A 12,673-nucleotide genomic window follows, 5' to 3' on the forward strand; every position below is an offset into this window, starting at 1 on the left:
AGAAAGACCTTAAAACAGGGTTTATCATCCAAAAACCTTCACCAATGATTTAAACAAAGAGAAATATTGTCGTTATGTATGCGTTATTATGCTATGATTTTACTGGTCTGGCCCACTTGAGATCAAAGTGGGCAGTATGTGGCCCCTTAACTAAAATGAGTTTGACACCCCTGCTTCAGAAGTACTTTGATTTGTTTTTGGTCCTGTCTGCTCAAGAGGGTAGAATTGGTTTCAGAAGTGATGGGCAGGATAAAAGTTAGGATTTTCTTCATTTACATACTGTAACTTTAAGCCAGTCCAGAAAACAATTCCCGTGATATTGATGCTCTAAACCAACCTGAATAGTGGCTGCAGTTTTCCTCTCAGGTTGGTTACAGCCTAGTGTATTAGTGTATTAGAGCTGAAGCAATCATTTGATTAATTGATCAGGTTATCAGACAGAAACGTTTTACTAATCATTCTCTGGTTGCAGCTTCTCCAATGGGAAGTTTTGCTGCTTTTTGGACCTTTGGTAAGATAAAACAAAACATTTAAAGAGGTCAGATTTAATATTAGACCTCAAATATTATTTAATATTAAATGAACACAAACATTAGATCCACATGCTTCCTTCACTTGCTGTTGTAGAGGCATTTAGTGTCAGTGATTCTGGGTAAAGAGAAGGACAGGGAGACGAGCCAAGAAAAAAGGAAATGCTTAGACATCAGCATCATTGAAATTTAGGGCGACAGACTCTAGAAAGGAAAAAACAGGATGAGTTTTTGTGTCTGCTTCAAGCTGGTGTGTCTCTTCTTCTTTTTTTCTTTTTTTTTCAAGCAGCTTCTCAAATTCCACCTTTTCTCCCTTCTCCCCCTCTTGCAGAATAACTTCTCTTGTTACACTGCGCTTTCACACTGACATGAACTCTTTCTCACACACAAACACACACATATTTCCATGAATCCTTCTCCTCCTCTGTCACAAACTTTCTCTTGTCTTCCTGCAGCATCTTTTTCCCTCGATCCCACTGTCTGTTGTCACTGCTGACCATCCCTCCCTTTACTCCTCTGCCTCCTTCCCTAAAGTCTCTTTCTTCATTGTCCATTTTTGCTCTCTCCCCACCTCCTCTCGCCCCCTGTCCTTCAGCTCACCCTCCCACTACTGTCTGCAGAACTGCTAAAAACAGTAAAACAGTGCTCTCTTTCACGACTACTTAACTGCGTCACTTCCTGTAACCACCCACCCCTTACACCCTCATCTCACACACATGCACACACACTCACCTCTTGCCCTTCTCACTTCCTCTGTCCCTCTCTTGGTTCCCCACAAGCTTCAACGCAACAGTAAAAACACACACGTATACACAGCCAATCACACTTGTGATGGGCCTCAGGCGCGCCATGTTATGACAAACACACCTAACGGATAATAGGATGTGTCACACTCAGTCTGGCTCACTCCCTAAATCACACTAACACACACATATGCAGTACATACAAGCCTGGGCAAAGTCCTGCATTCACTTGAAACCTATTTTAAGATGCATAAAAGCAACAATCTAGTGCAGGAGCAAACAGAGCTAAAGCAGACGCTAATGTTGGGTAAATATGTAACCCAATGACTCAGGCTCAGCCATCATAGGACTGCTATTAGCACTGCTGGCACACACACAGCATGTATACTGCCAGTGACTAAATCTGTTTTAACATGGGGACTACCCAACACAGAGCACGACACAGGAGGAAGGACAACAAGACAGGCTGACAATTTATCGAAAGAGGGAGAAGTCAAGGGCTTAAAAGTGCCAACCTGGCCCCAAATTCAAGTGTCTACTTCCACCTGAGTTGTAGATGTGATATGAGAGTGAAATGTTTGGTGAGCGAGTGTGTGTGTGTGTGTGTGTGTGTGTGTGTGTGTGTGTGTGTATGTGTGGCATTTGATAAACCCAATCTTATCATCTGTCCCTGTTATGCTCTTACTTAAGATAGATGTGCTACAAGTGGCCCGCTGGAATAAATAACCCAGTAAATATGTCACTTGAGTTATTTTTGTCTAAATGATTTCAACTCCATGTTTCCTTCTGTTTAGTTTAATTATCTGTCCATCCATCATGAGCAAGTTGAGTTATCATCCATATATGTAGGCATATTTTTAAAGTTTTAAGACAGAGTTTCCAATAAGAGTTTTGGTCCTGATGAAAAAACTGATGAAATTAACAGTAAATGATACAAATGGAAATGCTGATTGTTATGCATTGAAAGACTCAATGAATAAGTAAAAAAAAGGCTACACATTTCTGCGGTACAGGATAGTTCAGAGTGCAGCACCGTTACATGCACAGAGGAGTGGGAACGCTATAACAGAAATCGGCAATATAAGCTCTTAAAATGCTTCAGAAAGCCTAAAACAATCAAGGAGTGAGCTGGGCGAAGTGTTTTGAGTGGGATTCATGTTTCAAGAGGGGCTATGCGGGCAAAGGAAGATGCAGCGAAAGAATACATTTGAGCTGAAAATGATGTTTTTCCATATGTTGTCACCCTCTCCAGGGTTGATTGACTGATGTTTTAAAAATGGCAGCGATGGCTGCAGGTTGGGTGGAAGCCTGCTGTTAATTTAAAGCAGGCTGAGCAAAAGGTGGAAAATGTATGCGCTCGCCAAGCCTGATTCTACCGGCCTGATGCAGTTGATTTGGTTTCAGTCTCTAGGAGAAACATCTGATCGCTTAAAACTCACTATGGTTGGGAAACTTTACCCACAATACTTTCTCTAAAACCTTAAGTGAGTGAAATCAAACGTGGCGTTCCCGACTCAGAGACACCTGATTTACTGCGAGGCCAACCTCAGACTCTCACCTGTGTGTTAAGGGTGAGTTTGCCCATCTGTCACGACCAGGCATCTCCGGCTGCTCGTCTTGGCAGCCCATATGGACACTTTGCTCCTGATAAAGCTCTCACTGTGCCGCAGAGAGGTATGGAGCAGGTTGCAACCCCAATCAACACCGCAGGCCCAGAGCCAGGCAGGACGTTACATCAGTAGACACACAAACACTCAGGTCTTGGCACGTATTCATATTCACATATATGTGCAATCAATCAGAGGGATACTGAATGCAGACATATTCTGTGTGTGTATTCCGGCTGTGACCGAGATTACACACATGCCTTGGGCTCACAGAGTCACTGGCAAGCAGTTTCCATCCGAATGCTCATAAACAACCAGCTAGTGTCGGAGCTGGGGAATGATCTACCTATCAAATACACTCTGCTGACCTTCAAGTCCTCTGTTCGCAGCCGCCTAATCGCTCCTTTCAGCACACGGCCTGCATATAAATCTAGCACGACTGGGGGCTGAATAAAATGGAGGTGAGCAGGGTTCAAACAAGTGTGAAGCCAGTAAATTAAGTGGAATATTTATTTTGCTTCTGAGACTTATAGGTAAAGAGTTTGACATAACTCGTGGGTCTTACCTGTGAGAAGCACCTGTGGTACTCCTTCTCAGGCCCTGAGCATCTGAAAACCCGAGGAGCTCCACTTCCCCCATCCCTGCCCGACTCGACTCCCAGGTGCGGGATGTGCGGGTGCTGTAAGGGGTAGATGTTGCCGGCAGGAGGGGTCTGGGGGCTGAAGCCTGGGTGGAGCTCCCTGTCTCTATGCACAGGGCCGGGGCGGTGGAGAGGAGGGGAAAAAGGTGAGGCGAGAGCAGGGGAGTGCGGGCGCGAGAGAGGAGGGATGGGAGGAGGTGGAGCGGTGACGGAGTGCCAGTCAAAACGGTGGCGGTTACTGTGGACAGATGGTGACAAGGAGCGTAAGAAGGGATGCGAGGACGGGACTCGGACCCTCCCGCGCTCCGTGTGGGTGTGCGAGGGTCTGTCCACGTGTCGGCGGGGGCTGCCGGTGGTGGTGGGCAGTGTGGCCGCCTCCTCAGCAGGAAGTGCCTCAGTGTTCTCCGTCTCCTTTCTCCTCCCCGCCCCCCCGTCTTCTTCATCAATCGTCCTCTCCTCTTCCTCTCTCCTCTTGTTCTCCGCGTTGTCGTCAGCGCCCGCTAGTCTGGGTGCGGGTGTTGCATCGTCAGTGCCGTTAGCAGTGTGGCGAGCCTGCCGGTTGGGGCGATGCAAAGGCAGAGAGAAGGGAACCCGGCCGTACCCGAACTGACCCGGACGGATGGCGGAAGACCTGCGAGTCAAGAAGATAAGACGAATAAGGGATAGTGAATATTTAGAGGGGAAGATTTAAAGTTGGACAGAGAGGCAAGATAAAGTTATTACACACAACATGGGGGCAGTAGACTGTGGTAAGAGGGCGGGGTAATGTTATGCCTGCTTGAATGACAAAAACCAGAAGTAATGATGTAATAATACAGCAGATACCGGAGGCCGGTATAACTCCAACTCCCAACACTAAAACCGTCATAACAAACCCTCTAAAGCTTAAACAATGTCAATAGTTTAACTAATGGCACCGTGAAGAAACCGTTAGCATGTCAATGGAGTGGTTCTCTGACAAATTAGCATCTTCTTTAATTTTGGAAACATCTTCGTTGATAAGTTGTTTCCTTTTCTGTGTTAAAATTCCCAGAAATCCCTTTTTCCTTCCCATTTCCTATTGTGTGGCAAAATACAAATCTTTTCTTTGTCAGCTCAGATTGCGTTGGCTATCGTTGCTCATCCTAACAACTGTGTTGTTCGATCTATCCTAAACAAACCGCTGTTGCTACTGCCAGCAATGCAAAACTCACTTCCTTTATGCATGTGTCATTTTCCTAGAAAAAGCGAACTCAGTGCTGCTGAGCAAAGCACATCTAAAAGCTTCCAAAAATGATGTTTCTGTATTATCAACTGACTTTTGACTTTCAGCAATGAGATACATTTTCAAATTAGAAAATGTTATCACTTTTCAAACCAACTTCCACTTTTGTTTTTTTAGATCCTAACGGATAAGAGAATATTTGTGTTATTATTTATAATTAAGAACATAACATCTAATAATGAAATATGAGCTGATATTCATGTTTCAACATGAACACGTAACACAAATATAAATTTCTGATAAGGATCCTGTAAAATCAGTTCATATTTAGGGAGTTTTCTGATGGACTAACTATATAGGGGTCGTAAATCACCTGAAACCTATGTTTGGCATTTCAGTACTGAAATTTCTTGTTTTTTCTATCAGCCAACATGTAGGTCAATACTGATATACTGTATGTGTCATAAGCGAAAGAGCTTGAAACATTAAGCAAAGAGGCGGAGAAATATTGGCCTGGCTCCGCCCACCTATTGCTCTCTCTTTGCTGTGTGCTGTAGTCTGGAGACCCCGGTCTTTTAAAGATTTGCTCAGCTGCTCTAAAGGGTGGACGAATCAGTGGACAGCAGGGATGGCTAAGAGCAATGACACTGAAGCGTTTTGGAATGTAGTTCCAATAATGGCAGCGATGGCAGAGATAGACAAAGTCATACGAACTGTTGTATCAATTTATCAGTACATATTGGGGGATTGAAGCTGGAAGTCTGTAAAGGTCATTTACCAACATGGCGATGCTCTCTGCTCACAATGAGGGAGGGTCTGTGTTGTTTACAGCTTGATGATTGATTAAAGGCTGCTTTCATACTTTCAAAATGCACCTGAGATCTACTCCTTCTCGTGATGTAATGACGGAAAACAATGGAGCGTGAACAGACTGTCTAATAAAAAGGTGGATTTGGGTCTGGTAATATCAGCCTCCAGAAACATTACTTTTCAGCCTGGTCTTAAATTACTCTTTAAGGTGGTTTAGTTTGATTTTTAATCCTCCTCTCTCACTCACCTCCTCGTAGTCAAACCCTCCCGACTGGCGGAGACCGACCTTCTGCTCCCACCTCCACCAGCTCTCCCTGCTCCTGGATTGGTTGGTCTCCTGATGATCCGTCCTGGCTGGTTGTAGCCATGTGATGGTGCGTGGTAAGGAGATCGGTAAATGGGCACATGGTCCTGATTGAGTGGGGAGAACTCTGGCTGGTAAAAAGGCGGTGACCGATTGGTCTGTCCCGGTAAAGGAGGCCCTCCTCCGCCAGCGGGCGAATTCCGATACAGAGACAACCCTGGGTTACGATTGGTGGAGATTGATGGAGAGTGATAAGACGGGTGTTGCCCTGGATAATGAGCAGGATAGTAGGGGCTCATAGGTGAGATAACAGGACCGCCGACACCCCCGGGCAGATAACCCGCCCAGTTGGGTGGAGAGCCTTGGAGGGGAGGGGTGAGGGGAGGAGGAGGAGGCAAACACTTCCTGCTCCTCTGTGAGATGCCCACGCTGCATGTTTGAGAGCATTCTGACCACTCTCCCCAAACAGACCAGACGCCCTCCGCAGGCTCCGCCTCAAACACCTGTCTGGACCTTCGACCTGCCACCTACACACACACACACACACACACACACACACACACACACACACACACACACACAGAGAGAGAGAGAGAAAAGGGCAATTCATTATATATGTATTTATTTAACCATCCATTAAATGGATTTCAAGACCTTTGTTACGGTGCTGAGTGTTAATTATATAATTGGTTAAGGCTGCAGCTAAACACTTACTTCACTTATTTTTTAATCTACCAAATATTTTCCTGAATAATGAAGGTTGGTCTAAAGAATGTCAGAAAATAGAAGAATGCTTGTCACAAGTAAAATCTCTTTGTTTGTTCAACCAACAGTCCAAAAGCCTGACCAAAAAAAATCTGATAATATTCACATTAGAGGCTTGAAGTAGTGATTTATGTATATATTTGCAATAAAAACCACTTGAAATGATCAAATGATCATCAAATATTGTGAAATAGTTGCTGATTAATTAGCTCTCATAATGCCTTCAGCGATCATATATTTAAACTTTTTCTGTGGTAATTACCTTGAACTTGAGACTAACTACACTATTCTGATTATTAATGAAATGCATGGTAATCTGTGTGACACCATGACTGTACCAGTGTTGCTAAGAAGTCTATATGAGGTTATTTTTTGCATCTTTAATGGGTTTAGCTTTGAAAATGGATCCAATGTTGGGACCCACGGTTTAATCCAGTGGATATTTAATTCGAATTTCTTTATTTGGCATGGCATTTTCTGAAAAAAACAATTCAAAGGTCAACATTGTAGCTAAATGAGAAAATTATTAAGTCTGATAAAATAAGTCCACTGAGCAAAAAAGACTGTCATTGAATGTCCACTACAATACCACTGTACTGACTGCAACTCTGCTTTTAAAAATAAACCCAGTGAAACCTGACAGGCTGGGCAGTGTTTTAAAGAAGTACTTAACTTTGTAAAAATGTTGGCATTGCAAAATCTGAAATCTCTGGAAGGACTTATTTCTTCACAGAAACTGAGTCCACTGATGAGCTACAGTCTCGTGAGTTTCCTTCCTCTGAAGCCAAAATTTAAATCCAACATACTTCACTCGAGCTTAGCCGAGACTCGGTCACCTGCCAGGAGCTTAAGAGTATATGGACAAATTCAGTGGAGTTGGTGTTGTATGAACGCAGCGCAGAAACAACAACATCAGCGCAGTGTGTTTGTGTTTATAGACATAAACACATGTGAGTGCATGTATGTGGGTGCCAGGTCAGGCTTTGATGTCTTCCTCTGCGGTTGTAGATAAATGTTTCGACACTCATTTCATCACTGAAGCCTCGGCCTGGTTGGCAGAGTGACTCAACAAAAGTTTCCATTGAGAAAGAACCAAAACACAAATCCGAGCTCCACTTTACTCCTCTCTCTTTCCGAGTGTGTAAATGTGTGCGTACGTGGGCAGCAACATGCAAGTAAACATACTGTACAAACAGTTTGTGGATGGGAGAGAGGGGACACGGTGTGAGCGGAAAACTCGTGTGTGTTCCTACGCATGTGCCTGATTAAAAAGGTTCCTGTCCCCATCTGGGATAAAATGGCAGGAGGGTGGGAGAAAAGGAGCGAGGCGAAGGAGATGAAGGAGGGAGGTGTGTGTGTGTGTGTGTGTGTGTGTGTGTGTGTGGGAGGGGGAGTGGGGAGGAAGGAGGGGTGCGGATGTGCGTGTCTCTGTATGTGTGTGTGTGTATGTGTGTGTGTGTGTGTGTGTGTGTGTGTGTGTGTGTGTGTGTGTGTGTGTGTGCGTGTGTGTGTGTGTGTGTGTGTGTGTGTGTGTGTGGAGAGGGGAGGTGTGCTCTGTCGTAATGAGTGACATCAAACACACAGCTGCCACATAACTGGGACCATTAATGAGCTCCGCGCAGTGACCCCGCAGCAGCCACTGTCGACCTCTGGAGCTACTGGTTAAACTCCAGCGACACCATATTGCCAGGCCCGGACCAGACAGGGGTGCAGCTATGAATTCTGGGTCTCCAGTTAAATCAATTGTCAAGAAGGTGTTCACACTGGTGTAACTGTAGGGCTTTTGAAGTCTGTTCACACGCCCAATTTACGAAGAAAGAGTCAGTAGTGGCACTAATTATGACTAGTTTCCAGTGAGAGAAAGGTTTTTCCTTCTTCTTTTGTCTTGTTGTTTCTTTATTTTCAGTTTCAATAACACCTTTATTTGGGCAGCACAGTGGTGCAGTCGTTAGCACTGTCACCCCACAGCGAAAAGGTTCCAGGTTCAATTCTGGGCCTTTCTATGCAGAGTTTTGCATGTTCTCCCTGCGTGGGTTCTCTCCGGGTACTCCGGCTTCCTCTCACCATCCAAAAACATGCATCTCAGGTTAATTGGTGATTCTAGAAAATAATTGCTGTTAGGTGTGAATGATAGCGTGAATGGTCTTTGTTTCCGTCTGTCTCTATGTGTTGGCCCTGTGATGGACTGGCGACCTGTCCAGGGTGAACCCTGCCTTCGCCCCAAAGTGAGCTGGGATAGGCTCCAGCCCCCCGTGACCCTATTCAGGATAAAGCGGGTATAGATAATGGATGGAACACCTTTATTCACAGAAAGACATATTTTGTGTCCTCAAGATAAAAATCCAACATAAGATGACAATGAAAAAACTATTTTAAGTTAAAGATTGTTGTCTTGGACATCAGGATGTGTTTATTTCTTTGAAATAACACTGAATATATAGTGTGTACAGCAGGGTAGGACTGAGAATAGTCAGACACAGAGGTCAGCTGAGAAGCACATTAACTGACTGATTGATTGAATAAAACATGCAGAACTGTCAAGAGTGAATCTTCCTACATACTGTATGTGTTTACTGTGAAGTCTCTCCAGATTTTGTGATTTCAAATTCCTCAGATAAACTGAAAGATGAAGCGTTATTTTATGGGCTGGGAAGCTTCTTCATCTTCCTGCGTGATAAAAAGCAGCCCTCACATTCACTTCAAAGAAGTCAACAGGTGCAGCAGGGCAGCCAACCCAGGGTAGTGTACCAAAGAAGGTGAACCAGGCCCTATTTTTGCTGCAATGCAATGTGACATCAATTGGCTGGAAAGTGCGCAGGCCAATCAAACACACACAAACACATATTACCTGTGGATTGTCTTACTACTTTGTACTTGTACTGTTTACTTAGCAATTGTGGCAATGAAATATAAAAGCATTGCATCATTGTGCTGTGTTTTGGGGTCTGAAAAGACTGTAACCTTAAACAACGTGCCACCGGCCGTGCTACCAGCTCACTGAATTATCTGTAAAATGTGCTGTCACAAAGCTGTTTATCTCAGCGCATTAAAAGAGGATGATATCTGTTGTAATTTGGAAACTTCAGATAAAGCTAATGTGAGGTTTCAGTAGTCTTGGACAGTTTTCTGGTCTGGTTGTAGTGTGAGGTCGTTAAAATAACACAAAGAGGGAATTTCCTCCTAAAAAAGACTGTAACTCTGGAAGATGCGCTTCATTTGACCACATTAGCTGTGGCTGAACTTTGGCTTTCATTTTTGCAAAGCATAAAAACTATGGATTTTATTCCCTTTTTCAAACTGAAACTCCTCATGTCCGGTACATTTTCAGTATCCTGTAACTCTTTGAAATGTTTATATGGGCATCATGCTTTACGACAGAGTTGGAAAACAGGATCCTGTCCTGTAACTGCTGTCACCCCTCACCCCTTCATTGTGCTTTCTTTTGACCTATTTGTTGATCTGATGACTCACCTTCCTCTTGGCAGCTTTCGTCACGGAGGTCGTGACCACCACGAAGCCCCACAGCACATAGAGCCTGCAGGGATGAAGAGCAGAGTGTGAAACAAGTGGCAGACACACGGGATTTGAAATATTAGCAGGTTGAATGATTTCTTTTATAGAGCACATAATTGTTCCAACTAAAATCGCTGCTGTATGAGATTCAAACTTAGAGACTTTCATTATTCTCCGTCCCATGATCATCGACCTTTCTTGAACTTTTCCCTCGACTGTACATTTATTTAGAAAAGTGTTAGACATGTTGAGTGAACATCCTATCAAATGTTCCAGTGACCTAAGTGTACTTTAGCAACCAATTATACCACTTTCTTTCCCACTACAGGTGGCAAGTGGGCTCAAAGGGGGTGATGAACAAAAGTTTCTTTTTCCCTTCAAAGTTCACAGGCAAACATCTCAATCAATCTGGGAAAGCCTGGGAGCCACTAACAAACTAATGGGTTTAAACAGCACGCACGTTTTCCCTCCGCATGCCTCTCTCTGGGACTGTACACACCCTGAGGATGTGGATTTAACACGCAACAAATCAACCACACCGCAGGCGCATTCAGGCACAACATCCAAAATCATCTTGTACTGTGAGAAACTTTTGATTTGAGGACTGATGTATAAAGAGGTGGATGGTGTGGGGTCCTTAAATTTGGCATGGAACTACTTTAGCAATCACGTTGACTCACTCAAGACTGAGCTGAGCAAAAGCTGTTGATCTAAAAAGGAATTTCATCCATTATGGGAAAAAAAAAGTTTCCTGAGATGAAAAATGTCAGATAAATGAACCTGTTTCAGCAGAAAGTCAGTCTGTTTGTAATTATCGCATCAACCCCCGTAAAACAGAGACAAGTGTATCCTGTGAACAAGTGGAACACCATCTTCCCATCTGCCAAGAAAACAGCCCGAACATGATGCTCAACGACCTGCTAAGATGGACATTTCAGCGCTCACCACGAGAACCAAACCATCATTGCAATCACCAGTCCGCAAGCCACATGTAGTCAGAGTAATTGGTCCCTTTTTCCCAGTGTGGTGCACCGCCGCGGTCTCTGGAAACTTCCCCACACCAGACTACACAATTACCCCGAAAAACACAGACAAAGGTTCCGCACAGTCCGACACAACAGAGCCGCTCAGGCCGAAGTAACGACCCCCTACCCGAGTCCACGTTTCCCTGGCCGCTACAGTGGCACATTGTAGAATAAACTCAGAGCCACGGGGACAAGGAAAGAGAGAGGGAGAGGCTTAGATGAGGGGGAAAACTCAAAGAAATCGGCCCTGAGGAGAAACGCTAACCCAAACCCAGATGTCGTCGGGTAAATTCATATGATATATCCTGCGCGGCGCCTAGTGCGCAACAAGGCGGCATCGTGCGTAAAACCAAAAACTTAACCACAAAGCAAAACAACTTTTTAAAAATCTCTTCCACGGTCAACATAAACACGCTGCCCGCTCAAAGGAGGATGCAAAAAGAACCCCATGTGGTGCTGTGTACGAGCAGGCTGAGAGAGGCAGCAGGGTGCAGCTGTAGGAGTCAAAGTTTTACCTGAAAAGTAAGCCGAGCCGCATGCTCCAAGAGTCTCGCGCACAGTTCCGAGTCCGCCAACCGATATTGATTATCAGTCCAGTTTGGTGGTACGTTCCGGTGCGTGCAGACCTGAAAGTAATGTGGTGAAGTCCTGCGAGGGATTCCTCTGCTCTTTCTCTGTCTGTCCCCTTCCTCCTGTCACAGTCACTCCCCGTGATTTCTGGAGAGTGGGAAGGGTTCCGTTTTTTTCTCTCTTTCAGTCCCGTTCACTCGACAACTTTTTTGGGGGTCCTTATTATAAACTGGTGTGACGCCTGGCAGCCAGGGGGTCAAGGGGAGAAAGGGAGAGGGAAAGGAGACACAAAATGGACAGATTACACAATTCTCTCTAACTCTTTCACACGCATACACTCTCTCTTTCTCTCTCTCTCTCTCTCTCTCTCTCTCTCTCTCTCTCTCTCTCTCTCTCTCTCTCACACACACACACACACACACACACACACACACACACACACACACACACACACACACACACACAGAGACACTATGGGCCCTGACTAAGCTATAATAACTCTCAGAGCCGCTTTCTTAGTTGCACAATCCAACATAAGAATGCTCCATTGTACTTGGTCACACTGATCAGTAGTAATGATCTACTCATTGTCAGAAGCAGCCCTGAGCTGGCAGCATCTGCAGCACCAACACTTTGCTGGGGAAGTACAAAGCATTATGAGCTTACTATTGTGCCAATACAAACACTCAGTTCTGTAACAAAGTTGCCGACACCAGTTCAAAGTGGAAAATGATTTTTCTTTCATAGTGCATGGATGAAATGTAGCTGTTGACTTTACTGGCAGGAGATATTTTAACATGATACAGACATGCCTGTTTTCTCGCAAACGTTTAATCACATTTAAACACCAGACACCAGACATGCTTCAACTATTTGGTGCGCAGATAAGTGCTCTCGAGGGACATGCCACTTCTGAGTACAAATTAGGACTCTGTGTATGTATATATGTATGCGTGTGTGTG

At 44.6% G+C, this 12,673-nt stretch overlaps 1 protein-coding gene across 1 annotated transcript in view; it reads right to left on the minus strand.

Moving 5' to 3' along the window:
• The window catches only part of LOC138194174 (thrombospondin type-1 domain-containing protein 4-like), a 35,845-nt gene extending 23,793 nt beyond the window's left edge, over window positions 1–12,052 (minus strand). The window contains 4 exon segments of the mRNA XM_069142699.1: window positions 3,446–4,151; window positions 5,782–6,365; window positions 10,075–10,138; window positions 11,657–12,052. Coding sequence (XP_068998800.1) covers window positions 3,446–4,151; window positions 5,782–6,365; window positions 10,075–10,138; window positions 11,657–11,679 — 1,377 coding nt within the window. The 5' untranslated portion in view covers window positions 11,680–12,052.
• Window positions 12,053–12,673: the final 621 nt, after the last annotated feature.

The sequence above is a fragment of the Embiotoca jacksoni genome, unplaced genomic scaffold (assembly GCF_022577435.1).
Source record: "Embiotoca jacksoni isolate LCO1_2020_lvr unplaced genomic scaffold, fEmbJac1.0.p SCAF_11, whole genome shotgun sequence".
NCBI lineage: Eukaryota > Metazoa > Chordata > Actinopteri > Embiotocidae > Embiotoca > Embiotoca jacksoni.